The following is an 18,262-nucleotide window of genomic DNA, read 5'->3' as shown; positions in this document are numbered from 1 at the left end:
CCTTGCCTATCTTCTTCTCGAAAATTCTTCAATAAAATCATTTCCTTGCAAGTTTCAGATATAGCAACATGCTCCGCTTCGATGGTCGAGAGCACGATTCTAAAGTCTAGACATCTAATTGATTGCTGCGCGAACTAAGATAAAAATAGAAGTGCTCTTCCTATTGTTGATGTCGTCACCAAAATCTGCATTGGCAAGGCATTGTAAAGTCACATCGCTTTTCATGAAACAAAGCGTCATGCCTGAAGTGCTTCTCGGGTACCTTAGTAACCACTGTAGCTTCCCAATACTTCATTCCTAGATCAGCCATATATCTGCTCACGACTCTCATTGCATGAGCTCTGTCTCGTATAGGGCACACCATAGTAGAGGCGAAGAGTCAGGTACGCTTTCGATATTTTCTCGAATAAACGAGGTATGGCATCAACATTTCATGTGGTGCATCCATCTGTAGCACACTGTCATCCAGGCCCCATTTTCATTCTGTCTGATTTCTTGGGCCGAACCGACTAATAGTCCCAAACAAAAAAAAAATATTATGCTTCCTATATGTATTTCTTTTTGCTTTGGCTTGGGCTTGCCCCTGGGCTAGGCCCACTCATTCAATTTCGACCATTTTATCAATTTCTTGTTCTTCCTGGATAGCGAGCTGGTGGAAGACTGATTATAACTGCTATTGTTTCTTCATCCGTTGCAAGTTCCAAGTAGCAGACAGTGATTTTTGCTAATGCTACTGATGACAGGATAGCTTGATTTTCAAAGTTAATTGACTAAATTGAAGCTAAATAAAAGCCCTCTCACACATTGTCTCTCTCAGGACTCCCCATCTACTTTGGTTGATCATTCGCTGCTGGTTCTCTTGGAAGATGCCACTTCTCGTCCATCTTCTAGCTGTGTACTTCTGTTTTGTTGGTTCCTCTTCTTGTTTGGCCACTTGTTTGGCCTTTGCTTTCCCCTGCTAGCTTGCTAGTCTTTTGGCTCTGGCCCCTCTCTTGGGTGTATTTTGCAACCGGTCAACGTTGAACTCTCCATGGCACCCTATGTGCCATGTTGAGTTCATAGCTTCTGTGCCCGGTTTTTTTGTATCTAACTTTTGAAAGATCAATACATACTTACCTTACCAAAAAAAAATAAAAAATAAATAAAAGCCCTCTCACCTTATTAACATAGGCAATTTCGATTATTTTTTGGTGACAATTTTTGCAAGTTCTTGCGAAACTCAATGCTTAAACTTCTATTTAACCTGAATTACCTCTAGACCTTTCGAATTGTTCAGATATTAACAGATAGAATCGGACATGACTTTTTTTTCGTAATTTCGCAAATTCACACCATGTCTTTCTGTTTTTTGAAATTTAGAAGGGAAGTCAGTCATAAGTAGAATTCAAAAGTAGCTGATAGGAGAGCAGGCGAACAGTATCGGAAATTCTGCGACTTAACCAATTCTCAAATGAACTGCCGCCAATCGACTTCTTGATTTAGTAGTGCAGACCCCAAAAAAGCTTTGGAGAGTAGCAAACTATCGGTAAGAATGCAATCTTGATCTTGCTAAACGTGATTCTGCTAGTTGAGAACTCGACCATGCTTTGCAAGTTGACATCTTGAGCTTTATACACTCTTTTGCTTCTATGTCTCTGAACATATTATAAGGGAAGGAGACGATAGAAACTGTATAAGCTACGTAACATTGGAGCTACAACAGTTTTTTTTTTTTTTTTTTTTACAGTTCTTGGGTTGTTTTTTTCCCAGACATCATGCAGTTCCTCTGGACCTAAGGCAAGCAACTGGCTTGTTCTAAGGTCAAAAGGAGTTTTTTTTTTTAAGACAACTGAGAGGAAACCTCGTTTACATGAAAACAACCGATTAATAGACTCAAGACCTTGGAGTATTTTTCCAGAGAAAAAAAGAAAATTGAGAAGAAGACCTTCACTTGACCAACAAACTTTGCCTGGTAGCAATCTCAGAACACGGCGAACCCTCTTGAACAGGCCACCGTCGACAGCAAAAAGTTTAGGAAATTTGTGGGAAAGGTTCGAACTTTTCAAGAAAAAAACCCCCATCTCCAAACACGGATGGCTAAGGACAAACTTCATTAGAAAGCCACAGTGCAAATTGCAAATTGTACTTCCTTAAATCAGAGTTTTCGGGCTTTTTCGGTCCTCGAAAAAGGAAGAAATATGAGGAAGATGTTGTCATTTATAGGACCCAAAAAAAGTTTTTGAAGGAAGAAAGGGGTTTAGGAATTTTCCCAGTTCCTGCAAAAAAAGCTTCTCTCGCTTGTATTGTTGTTTCTGTGATGTCTGCCATTCAGATCACCAGTGCTTCCCCTGAGAACCACCAGCTTTGTTCTTTCCAAAGAAGGCATTCTTGGGTTTTGGTATCTCATGAATGTCCATCACTTGAATCGTTCTTTGCTTTTTAGCTTCACAAAGAGCATCCAACAATAGACAAGCAGAACGAATCAGTACCGAGTCCGATTAAACGAGAAAAGATCGATCGCAGAAAAACTCATATTGCTCCAAGTAAAACCCAACCGTTTTCAGCTTCTTTATAATTCGCTTGAAGCCTTTTCCTAGCTGAGGCCAGCCTCTCAGCATCAAAGCTGCTCTCCTTCTGTTCCCTCTGTCTCTGTAAATTCCAATAAGAAGATCAATGTTACAACCCAATATTAATAGAGAAAATTTTTTATGAAGCACGTATACCACATGCCCACGAGTTCTCCATGCTAAAGCAGCATGTCTTTTAAAACATGCAATTACTATGTTCAAACCTAATAGGCTTGCCACACCACATCAAGATACCGTATGAGCCTCTCGTTTGAGCAAATCGTTATCAATTTATTCACAGGCTGCATCATTTGGAAGCTGGACATGCCATCATGTTCGGAAGTGTAATTCGGCAAGAGAACCAGATCATTACATTTTGTGCAGAAGCAGATGCTGAAGCTAGTGGGTGTGGTTTAGACGGAGTTTCCTTGCGCACAACCATCTTGGCCTTGGGTTCTGGCTCTGAATAGTTTCTCTCTGAGCCAGAACTTCCATCTGTGTGCAGCCAAAGGAAGAAACAAGCATCAGACGAGATAATTTCATCTCGGCGATCACTATAGAGTTAGAATAAACCGAATAGTCTCTGAATCAGATTCCAAAGCCCAAACTCACTCTGAGGATTTGGAGAGAGTCCAAATTCAGGAACCTAGAGGAAAAACGAAGAATTAGAACGAAAACGAAAAACTGAAATTTCATCAATTTGCACAAAGGTTGGACCAAACTAAATATTGGAAACACTTCTTTCACCTTGGAGTAACCGTTCTGTGGAACTTTCTGCTGGGGCGAGTCTCCATCAGCTGCCAGAATGTCAAGTTACAATTTTCAACTAGCTTGTGGTATAGCATCATCAGAGTTATATTCACTTGCTCTTTGCGATAAAGGAAGATAAATTGTTTCCTTTCTCAAACAGAGAATGATCTTTTACCTCCCAAGAGTGCGGAGGAGGCAACTTCTCCAGGCTGATTCACAGTCACCCATTCGTCCACAATTGCTTTCCATTTCCTGCAACACAATAACCGAATTCAACATCCCGGCATGCCCAGAACTTGCTCGAAAGAGTCATTCCATCTCGGCCTAAAGGCCGAGAAATTTTTTGCTCAAAAACATCAGAATTTACAAAGTACTGGTTTCCCAACCTAACGAGATGCTTCACAAGTCGCCGAACATCATTCGAGGAATGCTTCCGGAACTGGTTTACATGCCTTCCGATATCAGTTTCCTAGCAACCACAACAAGCAGGAAATTTATCCCTACCGAAACTGAAAGATTATAAAAGTTGTCCTTTTTGTCTTCCTTCGGGAAACCAATAAGCATTCCACAATAATCACCTCCAGAGCTTGGAATGTAATGTCCATGTCTGCTAGACTCTGAAGCAACTCGACCAGGGAATCTTCGGACTGCTTAACAGATGCCAACCAAACACCATAGAAATAATCAAACGCTCTGCTTCAAAGACAGAAAAAAGCAACTAAACACAATGAACATACGAAATTTATCCAGGCAACACGAAACAAGACCTGATCAGGGTCCTCGAGATGCCTCTTAATTTCGAGAACCTTTTTCTGCTCATCATCGAACAAACCCCCAAACGGGTCCAACTCGTCGTTCATGTCCGCCGATTGCGGCGTGGAGGGCGAATTCGCCTTCCCTTCACCACCCTTGGCCTTCTCTTCTGGGACTGGACTCCTGACTATGTGCCCATTAGGCCTACCCACCACACCATCAGTTTGGCAGTTCCTGCACTTGGAAGACAAAGTGGCTGCATATAAGCGCTCCACAATCCCATCCCTCCTTCTCTTCAACTCATTTGAATTGTCCGAAGAAGCCACCGTTATCGCCGTGTCGATGAACGTCCAGACATCAACACCTGAACTATCCAATACCGTCCTAAAGTCATCTAAATCCATTCTACAACCTCCAAATGATCGGAACAACCAAAACCCACCTCTAAATTATTGACAAACCGCTTGCTATCTCAACAACAAGAAGATCTAGAGCTCCCTGATGCTGAAATATTTCAAGAACCGCCTGTTCTGAGATTACGATGTCCCACCCCCAGATCTGCCATGCTGGATAGAACAAGAACCACAAAAGCAGAATCGAACTCCGAATCAATAAAGGGTGTGCTCACAAACAGGGGGCTTCCTCCAGACTCCCGAGCTGAAAATCGTTCCAACCCAATAACGATGAGAAGACCCCCAAATCGTCAAAAGATCTAGATCTGACTCCGCGTTGACCAATAACCCGACCACGCCCAGAAATTATCGTTCGAGGATCGAAGTGAAGCAAACACGATCAGAGATGACGACGAAATGCTGGACTGGAAGCTGTCGGGAAATGGGCAAGGTGCATCGTCAGCTTTTTTTTTTTTTCTTTTTCCTCCGCTTGCGCTTCTTGATTTGGGGAATAATGGCGTCGACTTCTTTCTTTTGCCCTTTTCACAAGATTGGGACGAAAAATGGTATATTCCTAAATAGCTTTTTAATAGCAAAATTTCTATGTCTAACCTCACGAGCTCAGAGACAGAGCATACTGCCATCATGCATTTGCAACTAAGGTTGATAAAATTAAGGAAAAAAAAAAAAGTTCACGAAACATCGTATATCACGAATATGTCGAAATGCTTATCATCAACAGTAGATATCGATTTTTCAACAATAAACCAACGAAAAAGGGTATCAGAGAATCACACGTTTTGAGTTAAAAAAAAAAAAAAAGGGTCTCGTCAAATATGTTTCTAAGCTTGAATTAAACATAGCCAGTGTCGATTTTCGGGACGTTAAATACGTGAATTACGATAAATAAAGCAAAGGGTATTTAATGAATAAAACATTTGTTTTTTTTCGTTTGGTTGAACAGGTGGAAATAGATAAATAAAAGATTAGGGGAGTCCCACGTGGCCCAGAAGCAGGGCAGATTTCCGGTTTGTTGTGGTTTAGGAGATGAATGGGCAGAGTGCAAAGGAGGGGAGAGAGAGAGTGAGAGAGAAGTGGTCAACGATGGGGGCTTGGGGCTCTTTTTTTTGGCACACTTTAGAATCATGTGGGACATAAAAGATATGATTTAGAGAACTTAATTAACAACTTTGAATTAGTCTTTCTATGTTGGAATATGTCTTGTTTTAAATTATGTTTTTTTTTTTTTTTTTGGTGCAAGGGCTTTATTCTTCTTCACTTTACAGTTTTGAGGACAGTGCATAATTTACTATTATTTTTTATTTTTTATTTTTTGGGTGCAGTGGAATGGAATATTGGGTTGTACTAGTGGGTTGATTTGAGGTTGTCCTTTTATATCCTTACCAACAACAGCACCAACCCCCCCAACCATGGACCATTTGCTTTTGTCCCACTGCCCAAAATGGCTTAAGTTGTCAGTCCCTCTCCAATTTCACCTTCAGATTGAGATTAGTAAGGATACTTGGCTCAAGTGAGGAAAAATTGTCCAAAATGTCTTAACTTTGCCGCATTTTTATCAATTCAATTATGTACCTTTTAATTTTATCAATTGAGTCATAGATATTTTCATATTTTACCAATTGAGTCCATCCGATCAATTTCGATTGAAAATTATTTATGTAGACACCGACCGTCTTACGTGAATAATTTTCAATTTTTATTTTCAATTTTTTATTAATTAAAGCAACACACAATGCTACATAGTCCATAGTATAGTGGCTTTAAGATCCATATATTCAAGCAGGAATAGCCATGTGGCATGCTTGTGACCTCGTGCTTGGAATGTTTAGCTTTACAACTTAGGGTGCTTTTACTTCACAGAAATGAATGATGCGAAATATATTTTTCTGAAAACAATCACTTGTATTGCTTATGAAGCTGAATGAATGAAAATTTTATTTTTGCCAACATTGTTTAGACATAAAATTATTATGAATGATGAAAATATTTTTTATTGATTAATTTTTTCAAAAGGTCAAATCATTCATTTTTCGCGAATCGGATGGAGTGGAGTAACTTCAATGACATGACATATTTAGCAAGCCTCGTAAAGCAAGGTGGACCTGTAAGCAGGCCTCACAAGTACAGTAATGTCATGATTAGAACCAAATAGATGCAGGAAAACACCGCCCGCAGCTAATTGATGCGGGAAGTTTAAATTTAATACCAAATCCTTTTTAATTCAAAAATATAGCCTAAACTATCAAATATGATTCGAATAGAAAACAAAGTGATTGTGTTAATGGCACCAAAGATGGTTCCGCTAAGGGCTCAAATAATAAATATTTTATTTTTGTGAGCTATTTCTAGCCAAAAATAAATTTTTATATTTCTATTCCCTAAACGAGTTTTTGATCACAAAAATGTATTTGATAACGACACAAAATTTATGTTTTGAAAATAAAAATTCGTTTGATAACTACATAGCATTCCTACAATTGCCGGCGATTGATGGACAACAAACGAAAACCAATGACTGGCAAACGGCGGATGGCGGGCCGGCGGCAAGCGACCGGTGGACCAACGGCCAATGATAGGGACGCGAGAGAGAGAGGGAATGAGCAATAAGAAGAATTCTCATTTCTGTTTTTGATACATAAATAGAAAAATAGAAAAATTTTGCTTCTCATTTCTATTCCAAATCTATTTCTAGGTTAAAAATTTGTCTCGAAAATGAAAAAATTAAATTTTTTTATCAAACGGATTTCTGTTTCAAACCTGTTCTCGAAAATAGAAAAACAGAGAAACAGAATGATTATCATTCACGCCCTAAGTGACTGGGCGCGAATGATAATCAAAAGTCCTTGCCAAAATTCAAAGATTATCCAACAATTTAAAAAGCATTTCCAAATATTTCATGCATTTAACGCATACGAAAAATTCGAAAGTATGTATACCGTAAGGCTTAGAATAACAAAAAAGTAAAAATTCAAAAGTCGCCGCGGACAGCATTGATAGAGACCATACAGACCATAGGAAAAATGAAATGGCCGACCAGCCGGAAATAAATAAAGGTTGGATAACAATTAACTCATGGAGGCTCAGACATGATATTTGCAGGAAACTAAAGTTGCAATGAGCAGACCTTGTATAGTCCTCCATTGCCTCGTGAGCAAAGGTAATCCAGAACAAGGACCAATATGTGTAATTTGATGGAAACTCGTCGTTGGGCAAAGGCTGTTGCTTGATTTCTTCCGAGTCGATCCCCCAAAGACAGTTACCGGGAAACCTCAGATATGCAAAGTACGTTTAAAATCTCCAAGACCTCTTTCAGCCATGCATTCTTGACTCGCTTGACTTATCCAAGCTATCCAAAATGCCATACAGTGGACTGCCTTCAACCTTCCTATCCGGGTCTGCGACAAAACTATAGGTCTTTCCAACCCTTCTCTTTCCGTTGCTGCATTTAACGGAAGCCTCAACTTTCGTGCCTTCTGATGGATCGGATGGTTGCGCTGTATCAGAGGAAGAATCGGACATGCCATCCGTACTAGTCGACTTGTAACTCTCACTATCACTTTTCTTGCTGGTGTAGTACGAATTGATCACTTCTTCGAATGGTGAGGTGTGTACCGTGTCCTCCTTCTGTGTTCCACCCGCATCTTCTCCAGATGCATTAACCTCATTTTCTAATTCTAAAAAGTCACTGTCTGAGAGGTCAGGTTTGTAATCAGCATCAGCAGCATCTGCTTCAGCAAAATGTCCCGGTTTGAGGTCATTTCTGCTGGAAACTTCATCAGCAATGGGCTCCAATTCCTCCCACAGAGAGTCAACACAATCATCCTTCTTTGATGAACCACACGATTCAATATCCAAACTACGCACTGAGAGATCGCTTTGATGAACAGTGGGACTCGCATTCTCCGCCTTTGATGGACCGCGCGTTTCAATATCCAAATTACCCAACGAGCAAGAGGGATCGCTTTGATGAACATTGGGATCGGCATTTTCCATCTTTTGACATTTTACGGCTTTGCCAGAAGGATAAATATGAGTAGATTCAACCGTCACTCCAGCCATATTCTCTAAAACGGATACCAGGCCTTCGCAACCAACTCTCTGTGGATCAAGAGGATAACCATGCTTATCAAGGAACAGCTTTTTGAAAGGGCGAATATCATATCCTTGAGGATACTGCTTCAGTATCTCATCTACAAGTTTCTGACAGTCAGCTAAGATCTTATTTCTCGACTGGTTGATTGGCCTCTTATTAAGAACGTGGGGAGAAACTCCAGCATCAGTATTCTGAATTTTTTTCTCTCCGTTATGCTCAAAACACCTCTGTATCTCCGTGCGCAACGACAGATTCCCCTGAAAGACAGAGCTCAGCCGACTTGGGGCATGGGAGCTATGTTCAGCAGGTTTAAAAAGCAGCTTTTGAGATGGGTCTTCATCCGATTTCTGCCCCACTTTCAAGAGATCGACAAACTGGAGGAGATCGCTTTCGCTGAGAGATTTTGCAGCTGGCAGTCTGTCCTTTCGCAGATTTTGCGCCATTTCTCTTCTGCCATTTAAAATGAACAGTGTGAGAGTCTGACTAACAATTTTTCTAGCAAGGATAAATGTTAAGATGAGATATGAGTTTTGAAAGAAAACAATTTTACACTGAGAAAAATCATAGAAACGACCGCTGAAAAGACAATGGAAGGATTCTTCTTTCCTCATCATTTCGCAATCCATCGTCATGAAAGAAAACCATATAAAAACCATCCCTAAATCGTGAATCAGCCAAACAAAGTTATCTGTTCTTACCTAAGACGATTCAAGTTCAAAACCATAATGGATTAGCCACAGGTAAAACAAAAAGAGATCACACAAATCATGCTGCTCTTCTTAGAAAGGACATGTTATGCTACTCCTGGGCTGGAAGTCATCAGAGGCTCATATGTTCAATCATATGATCTAAAATGATATTAGATAGCATTAAGTCAAGGGGACAACTAGTGAAACAAAATAACCTAGCAGAAAGTTGCAATTCACATAGATGGAGAGTTAATGTTTCCGCTCATCTACAATCCAACACAAATTACAGCAATAAGAGGATCCAAGAAATTAATTAACAGATTGTCATCATGATGAGACAGCTTAATAATGATAGAGCAGTAAATGCATTAACCTGGTCCTCGACTTTCCGACAGTTTCCGATCCTTTGGCTGAACTCAGAGATGATTTCACGTCGCTCCAAAGTGTATCAATGTTGCCCTTTGTTGAGTGATTATTGGTCTCTTCAAGCATTCCACTATCATTCGGCAAAGGACTACATTTATTATCGTAAGTTTCCATTCTCAAGGCACCCACCTCCATTTGAGCTGACCGATTGCTAGTTGAATCTGATGATAGTGATGATTTCACGTCACTCCAAAGTGCATCAATGTTGCCCTTTGTTGAGTGATTATTGGTCTCTTCAAGCATTCCACTATCATTCGGCAAAGGACTACATTTATTATCGTAAGTTTCCATTCTCAAGGCACCCACCTCCATTTGAGCTGACCGATTGCTAGTTGAATCTGATGATGGTGGGCAATCTAGCTCCGAAACCTGGGTTGGACATTTTTCTTTGTACTTCACCTCTCCTGAATCATCCCTAGGAGTAGAACATTCTTCAAGTGTACCATTACTCATTTCCTTGGAGTGATGGGGAGCAGTGCAGTCTGACATTTTGACATTATTCTTACTTGAACTGCCATCTTTGACACTAAACCATCTTGTCCATAACCTTTTGAAAAGACCAGCTAGAGATGTAGAGCCTCGCTGAGATGCACATGCCAAACTTTTTTCAGGAGAAGGCCACTGTTGTGCCTCATCTGAAGTCACACCCATTATAGGTGCAGGCGGTGGTGATTCATTGATAGCAGCTCTTTTGGCCTCAATTAACTCCTCATCTGCACCTGAATTCGTGACTTCAGATGATGCACCATGTCTAGTCGGCATCTCAAGGGCCTTCTTATCAATTAAATGTTGCTCACCAACCCTTTTAGGAGGCACTGCCACATGTGCATCAGGGGAATCCCGATGTGGTTCATTATCTGAAGTCAGATCCTTATTCAGCTCAGATGGTGGTAATTTCTGGACAGCTGCTCTTTTGGCATGCATTAACTCATCATCTGCATCTGAACTTGTGCATCCCTCCTCTCCACTTTCATTTATGGACCTTGTAGATGGATCCACAATGGAGTTAGATGATGATTGAGGTGTCTTGGTAACTGCCTGCACCAAGAATTGCCCATCACCTAGGGGGTGAAGCTTTATGATGTGCGGCATAGACATAAGGAACTGTGAGAACTTTTTGTATCCATACAAGTCCTTGTCTAAATGAACATTACTTCTTCCCAGCTCTGCACGCAGTTCCGTAATTGGAATGCCTTTTGGACTTGACCTTAATAATCTCCAAATTTGCCTCATGACTGCCTGAGGAACTGGGCGAGCCAAGTTCTCACTCCCCAAGCGAGGCTGTTCAGTAGCTGCAAAAGGGTCCTCAAGAGGAAGCTTGCAGTGACCATACCAAGAACCATATGGACCATCAGGAGGCTGATTAAAATGCTTTCCCGTAAGGTTTTCCCCTTTGACCAAAGAATTCCAATGCCACATAATACTAGCAGCGCTGCAGAGAACAGGGGGGGCACTTTCTGGACTCGCAAGAAGAATGTTGTAGTTGCTCATTCTTAACTTGTGCAAAATGCTGGCAAAATCTCTATCACCAGATATCAAAAACAGATGTGCCGGTGGAGGATTCTGTGATACCCAATACATGAGATCAGCAAGGAGAGACCTATCAGCACTGTTCTTTCCACCTGCAACTCAAAATGATTACAGGGTGGATGAATTCGGATTGAAAGATTAAAAAAGGGAACCTCCACTAATTGCGGCAATTCTGGACACACAATCTATGAATGTCTTCCTAGTAGGAAATACCATTGATGAAGTTACAAAAGCCACCATTCCCATTCATGACAAGCCAACTAGTACCAATCAACCCTGTTGCATAATAATGTACAGGACCACGAACTGGCATATAGCACGTTCATCAATAAGGCTCCATTTGTTTGGAGGAAACGAATGTTTGAAAAACATTTGCCAGTAAACGATAGCTTGCACCGCTTGAAATAATTAATCAATGGAAAATCTTTTAGGTGGCAGCAACAATTTAACATTTTCTTTGACGATGAAGAAATCTTTCGTTTATTCAGTTTTGTGAGTGATGCAAGTGATCATCTATTTGAAAAAATGTTTATCAAATTTTTCATTTTTCGCGAAATAAACGGAGCCTCTGTATATATGTTATATGAAAAGCCTTACTACTTTAGTGTTTGTAAACAATTAGCACCAAAATCATACAACAGAAGTTCAGGTGAACAAGACAGCTCGAGTTGCGCAGAAAATGTCGGAAACCGAAACCAATATCGAGAAAGGAACAGGGAACAAACCGTTAGGCACATGGGTCATACTGATTCCGGTGGCCGAGAGAGCCTCCTGCCTCGATCGCGAGAGCTGCAGGACGTCGCCGAAGGCCGTGATCTGAATCGGGCCCCTGATCCCGCTCGCCCTAACCGCGGCGGCGATCGAAGCCGCGACCTTGAACACGTTGACGCCGGCCGGCAAGTTGCAGTTCTCGAAGTCCCACCACACCGAGACCCTGACGCCGCGCGACCTGTCGTCGTCCCGCCGCGGCGGCGGACTCTGCGCCAAGTGCGGATGCGGGTCATAGCCGGAAGAAGATGCCAAGAAACGGGAGATCCTCAGAAACGAGGGTGGAGACTTCGGAGATGGGAAGAGGGTCTTGGGGCGGAGGGACTTCATGCTGGGACCTGCGGCGTGGTGGAGAGCTAAAGATTCAATGGTGGGTCTTGCGAGGTTTCATGGAGGTTTTAGCTCCATGCGAAGGAGGAGGAATTGCGCTGGGGGTATAACAATTTCTGGTTAGACCCAGAAAGAAGAAACGAGAAAGAAGGCATTCACCTTAAACCTTGCTAAAGCCCCCACCCAAGATCACGTGAGGTGCACGTGCACCCGTACATTGCATTTTTTTTTTTAATCTACAAAAATAAAAATTAGAATAATAAAAAAAGGTGATTTGAATTATTATAGGTCTTTGGGATTTTGGAGGTGCGGATATTCTTCAATCTTTTCCGGTTTAACCTAAGTTAATAAATAATACTACGCGGTTGAAGGTTCAATCGGCCGCCGGTATGTACGGATTAAAGAAAATCGAAACACCCTCAAATAAGGTTCTGAACTCCCTAAGTAAAATTAGTCTGCGGTCTTTAAATTAGTTTTTTTTTTAATAAATAGGCATTGCTAATGTCGAAAGTAACCTTCGAAAGCTTACGAAAAATGGATTTTTACAGCTATTTCTCTATTGACATAGACTTGAGAAACATTGTTCTTCTCCTTAGGCCGTCGTCATCTGCATGTCATGATTTTCCATATTATTTTCAAAATTTATATTTTTTTCGCTCTAAAAAATAAATTTACTCCCCATAACGTGTGTAATTTATAGCCGAAATAACAGAAATGCCCGTAGTTAAGTGGACCTATAAATAATGTGGCTTCGCTCATTTCGAAACTAAGTATGCAGCGAAAATCAAGACTCGAGCATTCCGGCACGCCATTAATCGTGTTTTCAGAACATAAAGCATTCACGGCGAAAATCAAAGGTAATCTTAATCTTATTATTATTATTATTATTATTATTATTATTATTATTATTGATTGGTGGTGACGTCATTCCTAATTTTGAAAACCCCTGATCCCGGGGCAGGGCTATTGGGCCCCCATGTAGCCAAAAAATAGGCTTCGTTTTAAGGCCCAATTGACGTTTTGCAAGGTTTTCCCTCAATTTGCAAAATTTTCTTTTAAATAGGGCATTCGTTTGCTCATAATTCACGAGATATTAAACTCCAATTATGTGTTTTTTTGTTTTTTTTTGTTTTTTTCAATGTTATGCTCTCAAATTCAAGATACTAACTCGGTCTTTCTTATTTCGTAAGGAAATTCTGGTGAAGTTCAAACGTAGGGCACGGATGATAACCGTTATGTTTTTCTATTTCTGTTTCAAATCTGTTTTTGGAGAGAGGTTTGGAACAAAAAAAGCTATTTGATAACTAGGGGTGAGCATGGTCCGGGTGGGTGGGTTTCACACCTAGAACCTAAAACCTACCCCGTTGTAACCGGTTTTCTCAGATTTTGAAACTTGGAACCTAATCTGTTTTTTTTGTTCGGTTCTAGGGTTTACCCGAGAACTTGTTTTTTTCCTTTCTTTATTTTTCTAATTTTATTTTTTCCAGCAAAATAATTTGAGTAACAATGAAACGATTCAAAGTGAAAGATTAAATAATAAAACTTACTATCCCCCAAAAGCAATAATCCATAATATGAGCAATGGAAATTACAATCCACCAAAATCGGAGGAAATGAGGCGAATGAGACTAGTGTTTCTTTTTTAATAGTAGTTAAAAATTGGGTCCAAAATCGATATGATTTCCATGTGGCTTTTCACTTGGAATCGGGAACCGGATAAGTTCCAACCGGTTCCCATTCCCAAAAATTAGAACTTGTACCCAAACTGGTTTGAGCAGGAACCGATTCCCGAACCTATTTTTCAGGGGGTCCGGTCTGGTTTCCAAGTAAACCCGGTCCGATTGCACACCCCTATTAGTAACACAATTTCAAATTTTCTATTTCCGGAACAAAAATTTATTAAATAGCACGTCATTAATCAATTACACAAGCATACACTCACAAACTAGAACTCAAGGATACTCCCACATCACCAACCATGTTTTAAGAAACGCAAACCCGAATGGCATCCTTTGACAATGCTATTTCAAAAAAAAAAAAAATTGCATTCAAATTTAATTAAATTGTTTGATAATTGAGTTCGAATGACTTATGTCATTCATGAAATTTTAATTTATTCAATGTGGTTTTCAAAATTTGGCTCAATACGCAATGTCGTTCCTAAACTTTTAATTTACTCAACGTGGTCCCTGAATCTTTATTATATGTTCAATCTAATCCTTAGACTATATGAAAATATTTAATGTTGTTAACGAGGACTTGATCAAAAATCAGAATAGATATCTACTCACAAAGAGACAAATCCCATATATTCTCAATATTCAAGTCATGTCCCTTACATTTGAGATTTCGCCTCTTTTTATAGAGGGACTATTCCAAAAGATATAGACAAACATTAAAGACATGAGAACTATCCATCATTAATGACATAAGTACTAGAAAATATAATAAAGACTTAGGCACTAGAAAATGCATTAGAACAGCTAGAGACTTGAATTTTGACTCTTGAAACCTACAACACACTTAAGACTCATAAAATTTGGAATCAAATTCGTTCACCATCCTGGGCACCCCAATAAACACCTTGAAAGATCAACAAACAGCAAAGGGATCGTCCAGAACAGCTTCCCGTCGTTAGTTAATCAATTAGTAGTCTCGAAATCAACAAGAAGCTTGTACATCGATATCTAGGTAGTTGACAGTATCCATGAAATCGACAACTTGTTTCCTGAATGGACAACTCTCCTGCACAATCGACATCTTCGACTTGAATCGTTGGACAAAGTCCGATGCTCCCTCATCATAACCAGAGAATGCCCTAGCCAGAATTTGCTGCTTTTGAGAAAGGAAACCCACGTCAGAAAGCACCTCCAAAAGAGAAGACTAACTAACACTTCCACTCACTGACTTTGCATTTCCTTAATTCATAGATAAAAAGGTAGCAAGTTTTAAATTTTTTGCAGAGCCGGAAAAGCATGCGAATCTTAAAGATTTCGGCTCTGAATTCCTAATCTGAGGTGAATGTAAAGAGAGGAGAGAGCAAAAATGGGACTGAAGAATCCATACTTGTTCACTATATTGATCCAGATTATGCAGGCAGGCATGACCTTGCTCACCAAGGCTGCATTCAATGGAGGAATGAAGAGTTTCATCTTCATCTTCTACCGGCAACTGGCTGGAACCATCTTCTTGCTCCTGTTATCTGCGATGTTCGAAAGGAGATCTGCAGCTCCGCTCACGTTCATCATTTTCTTCAAGATATCCACGCTTGCTTTCCTGGGGTGAGTTACAAAACGTTCCCTCGAAATGTTAAGAGTTTCAAAACCGTAATCAGAGAATTTGGTGATTATGTAACTTAACATTCAAAAGCTTACTCCTTTTCCGGAAAATCATCATGAGATGATACATGTGTATTGCAGTATCATGCTAGCTATTAATGTCTATGGGATTGTGCTCCTGTGTACCTTGGCTTCACTCGCGTCTGCAGCTATTAACTGCGTACCAGTTACAACCTTCTTCTTCGCCGTTCTTCTTAACTCTTTACTGAGCCAATATTCATGTACAACTTCGTTTCCTAGTGCATTGTAACTCCGGCCACTACTTTGGCAGGAAGGAGAAGTTGAATGTGAGGGAAATAGCGGGAGTTGCAAAGCTTAGAGGAAGAACAATTTGCATGGGAGGAGTGGCCACCCTTGCGTTCTTCAAGGGACAAATTCTAAACCCTCCTTTTGCCCTCCACAATGCCCAACACCAACACCAACACCAACACCATGTTTCATCATCCGGAAGCACAACATGGATCGTAGGTTGCTTCCCCTCTTTCATTTCAGTCTCCTCCTGGGGCTTATGGTATGTTCTCCAGGTACCCCCAGCTTCTCACGAAGGATTGTGATCTTTTCAAGAATTTAATTCCATTTAGATTCTCCAGATCATGGCAGATATCGCCAAAGAGAAACAATAGGTTTGTCAAGAATGATTCATGACATGGATAGGCTCATAAGAGGATTGTCACTATTATCGAATTTGACTATGGCTCACTTGTAGTTTGACACATCACTTAATAAACGTCTGCCCTAAATCAATCTTCGTAAGCTCAGAATATTGCTCATCGTGAGATGCATTTCCGTATAATATTTCGTGATCTCTCAAATGGCTAAGATAAAAGAAAAAGACCGTATTGCCTATGCATGCTCAAATAACGTAAAATTCTTCGAGTTTTAATGTTGATGTAAAATGAGAAAGCATCTTTGTGTAAGAGGTTTATAGTAAACCTTACATATATGCACACTTTTGCGTTTCGATTTAATGACCTTATCAAGGTCCTAATTTCGCTTATTGCGAATCAAACAGTGGGAAAATATATCAACAAAAGGAATTTGATGTGGTTCGGTCGATGCGATGCATATGTCCATAGGCAGGGCTGCATTGATAAATACGTTTAGGATAAACAAGGATTAGCAAACACGACTTGTGTCTCAATCCTAGCACCTGAAGCTCTGCTTCTATTTATCTCGCGATTTCTCGTGGAATTTACGCTAAAAAACTTGTAATATTAAAGGGATTTTCATAAGACCCACTACCGGTGTAAGAAATGATTTACATACTCACCGTTAGATAGTAGACATGTAGATGAACTTAATTACACAATTAACTACAAATTCACATGTTAACTATCCAACTATGAATGTGTAAGATTTCGTTTATACCAACAGTACACCTAACAATACGCCATACGATAAAATCCATTAGAAAAGAAGGAGAAGAAAAGAGTATGTTTCATGAAAACCTAGCCACCGAAAGTTCCTTACCAGTTCAAGCTGAGAAGAAATGCAGTAATGCAGAAGACCAGGAGCCTAAAAGTGCCGAAGCTCGTTATTTAGCTTAACGAAATTTGATTTCTTCTCATATCGTTCGACATTGGTCGTTTTGTAGGTAATGATTTTTAATAGCCGTCTTGGATTGAACTGTGATGGAGCGTACTTTTTCACACTTGTACGAATTTGGGGGTTTTGGTGACACGAACAATTGCTTTACACTGAGGAAGAAACACGTGTTTACGGCTGAGTGGTGAAAATTTTGGTTTGGCTGCGAAGAATTTCGTGTTTGAGTAAAATCATGCCTTATTTAAGAGAACTTCGGGGGCAAAGCAAGCTGCTCGCCCCTATGAGCGGATCCTCACTTGATGCACATGGGCGAGATGGTTTATTATGCCCATTTGCGCGAATTAGTCTAGTTAAAAGTTCATGTTATGCCCGTTTTATGAAAACAGTGTGTTAGGTGATTAATTGAAGGGAGTTACTATCTTGACAAGACCGTCACTATTTATAACCCATAATTTTTTAATTAATGAGTGTTTTATGTAAAACATGCTGTGATAATGTGCAAATCTATGGTCAGAAATAATTGATAGTACTGTCAGATTGTCGGAAAAGTATTTTCTTTAAATGAATCATGGTAATGAATAAGATTCTATAGTAATGTAACAGAAACCACACATATTTAGCAGGCGAGGACCAGGGCAGAGGGTACTGCAGTTTTTTCAACTTTTGGGCCTCCATGTCACTTAAGCCCGTACTCATTTACAAGGATTTTCCTCTCTTTTTTCGTAACAAAAGTAAATTGTCAAATAGGTTTATTTTTTATTTGTTATCACCAAAAATTCTAAACTATGTTTACCATCACATCAATAGTGATTTACTCATTGTACGCTAATTACGGTTTAATGTGCTCGTCATTCAAATGGTTGGATTTATTTTATGGATGATTGGCTGTATAATTTGTCCTAGGACTTTTGATATCCAATAGCTTAAATCCAATTTTCTCTAGAATTCGAGCTGTTATTGAAACAAACCCTAGTGAATCGAAGTCAAATTGTGCTTATCCAATTTGCTTAAATGAACTCCTTGATTCGCTGCATCAGATTTCCATATAAGACCTATTTCCAAGATCGTATAGGACGAGAGC

The 18,262-nt window shown here is 39.9% G+C and overlaps 3 protein-coding genes across 7 annotated transcripts; 1 reads left to right on the top strand and 2 right to left on the bottom strand.

Annotated features, from left to right (window-relative positions):
* Positions 1 to 1,646: 1,646 nt before the first annotated feature.
* Positions 1,647 to 5,021, bottom strand: LOC115750487 (probable mediator of RNA polymerase II transcription subunit 26c). 2 transcript variants are annotated; one of them, XM_030687868.2, is made up of 9 exons: positions 4,064 to 5,021; positions 3,875 to 3,946; positions 3,683 to 3,765; positions 3,472 to 3,548; positions 3,294 to 3,343; positions 3,159 to 3,192; positions 2,920 to 3,041; positions 2,535 to 2,628; positions 1,647 to 2,422 (listed from the first exon to the last, which is right to left on the bottom strand). In XM_030687868.2, exons 1-9 carry the CDS (start codon positions 4,451 to 4,453, stop codon positions 2,313 to 2,315), a joined length of 1,032 nt encoding a protein of 343 aa, XP_030543728.1. In that variant the 5' UTR covers positions 4,454 to 5,021; the 3' UTR covers positions 1,647 to 2,312. The 2 variants fall into 2 exon arrangements, with proteins under 2 accessions (XP_030543728.1, XP_030543729.1); XM_030687869.2 differs by having other exon boundaries at positions 3,875 to 3,943; positions 4,064 to 5,017.
* Positions 5,022 to 7,393: 2,372 nt separating this feature from the next.
* Positions 7,394 to 12,407, bottom strand: LOC115750498. 4 transcript variants are annotated; one of them, XM_048272400.1, is made up of 4 exons: positions 11,926 to 12,407; positions 9,875 to 11,292; positions 9,618 to 9,697; positions 7,394 to 9,005 (listed from the first exon to the last, which is right to left on the bottom strand). In XM_048272400.1, exons 1-4 carry the CDS (start codon positions 12,296 to 12,298, stop codon positions 7,772 to 7,774), a joined length of 3,105 nt encoding a protein of 1,034 aa, XP_048128357.1. In that variant the 5' UTR covers positions 12,299 to 12,407; the 3' UTR covers positions 7,394 to 7,771. The 4 variants fall into 4 exon arrangements, with proteins under 4 accessions (XP_048128357.1, XP_048128356.1, XP_048128355.1 ...); XM_048272399.1 differs by having other exon boundaries at positions 9,618 to 9,799; positions 9,977 to 11,292; XM_048272398.1 differs by having other exon boundaries at positions 9,618 to 9,831; positions 10,009 to 11,292.
* A 2,866-nt stretch (positions 12,408 to 15,273) lies between these two features.
* Positions 15,274 to 16,190, top strand: LOC115750476 (WAT1-related protein At5g64700-like). Its single transcript, XM_030687857.2, has 3 exons — positions 15,274 to 15,579; positions 15,718 to 15,831; positions 15,905 to 16,190. The coding sequence occupies exons 1-3, from the start codon at positions 15,344 to 15,346 to the stop codon at positions 16,188 to 16,190; spliced, it is 636 nt and encodes a 211-aa protein (XP_030543717.1). The 5' UTR covers positions 15,274 to 15,343.
* The last annotated feature ends 2,072 nt before the right edge of the window (positions 16,191 to 18,262 follow it).

This window comes from Rhodamnia argentea, chromosome 11 (genome assembly GCF_020921035.1).
Source record: "Rhodamnia argentea isolate NSW1041297 chromosome 11, ASM2092103v1, whole genome shotgun sequence".
NCBI classification, from domain to species: domain Eukaryota; kingdom Viridiplantae; phylum Streptophyta; class Magnoliopsida; order Myrtales; family Myrtaceae; genus Rhodamnia; species Rhodamnia argentea.
This window is presented reverse-complemented; position numbering and strand designations above follow the sequence as displayed.

Bases quoted from the DNA above. Each gene is read 5' to 3' on its own strand.
- LOC115750487 (XM_030687868.2), bottom strand. From the start codon at position 4,453: ATGGATTTAGATGACTTTAGGACGGTATTGGATAGTTCAGGTGTTGAT. The intron at 3,193-3,293 runs GTGAAAGAAGTG...TTTTTCCTCTAG, and splicing joins CACAGAACGGTTACTCCAAG to GTTCCTGAATTTGGACTCTC. The intron at 2,629-2,919 runs GTAATGATCTGG...TGGAATTTACAG, and splicing joins CATCTGCTTCTGCACAAAAT to AGACAGAGGGAACAGAAGGA.
- LOC115750498 (XM_048272400.1), bottom strand. From the start codon at position 12,298: ATGAAGTCCCTCCGCCCCAAGACCCTCTTCCCATCTCCGAAGTCTCCA. The intron at 9,698-9,874 runs ATTGATGCACTT...ACAAAGGGCAAC, and splicing joins ATCACTCAACAAAGGGCAAC to ATTGATACACTTTGGAGCGA. The intron at 9,006-9,617 runs GTTAATGCATTT...TTTAAATGGCAG, and splicing joins GTCGGAAAGTCGAGGACCAG to AAGAGAAATGGCGCAAAATC.
- LOC115750476 (XM_030687857.2), top strand. From the start codon at position 15,344: ATGGGACTGAAGAATCCATACTTGTTCACTATATTGATCCAGATTATG. The intron at 15,580-15,717 runs GTGAGTTACAAA...TGTGTATTGCAG, and splicing joins TCCACGCTTGCTTTCCTGGG to TATCATGCTAGCTATTAATG. The intron at 15,832-15,904 runs TAACTCTTTACT...CCACTACTTTGG, and splicing joins TTCTTCTTCGCCGTTCTTCT to CAGGAAGGAGAAGTTGAATG.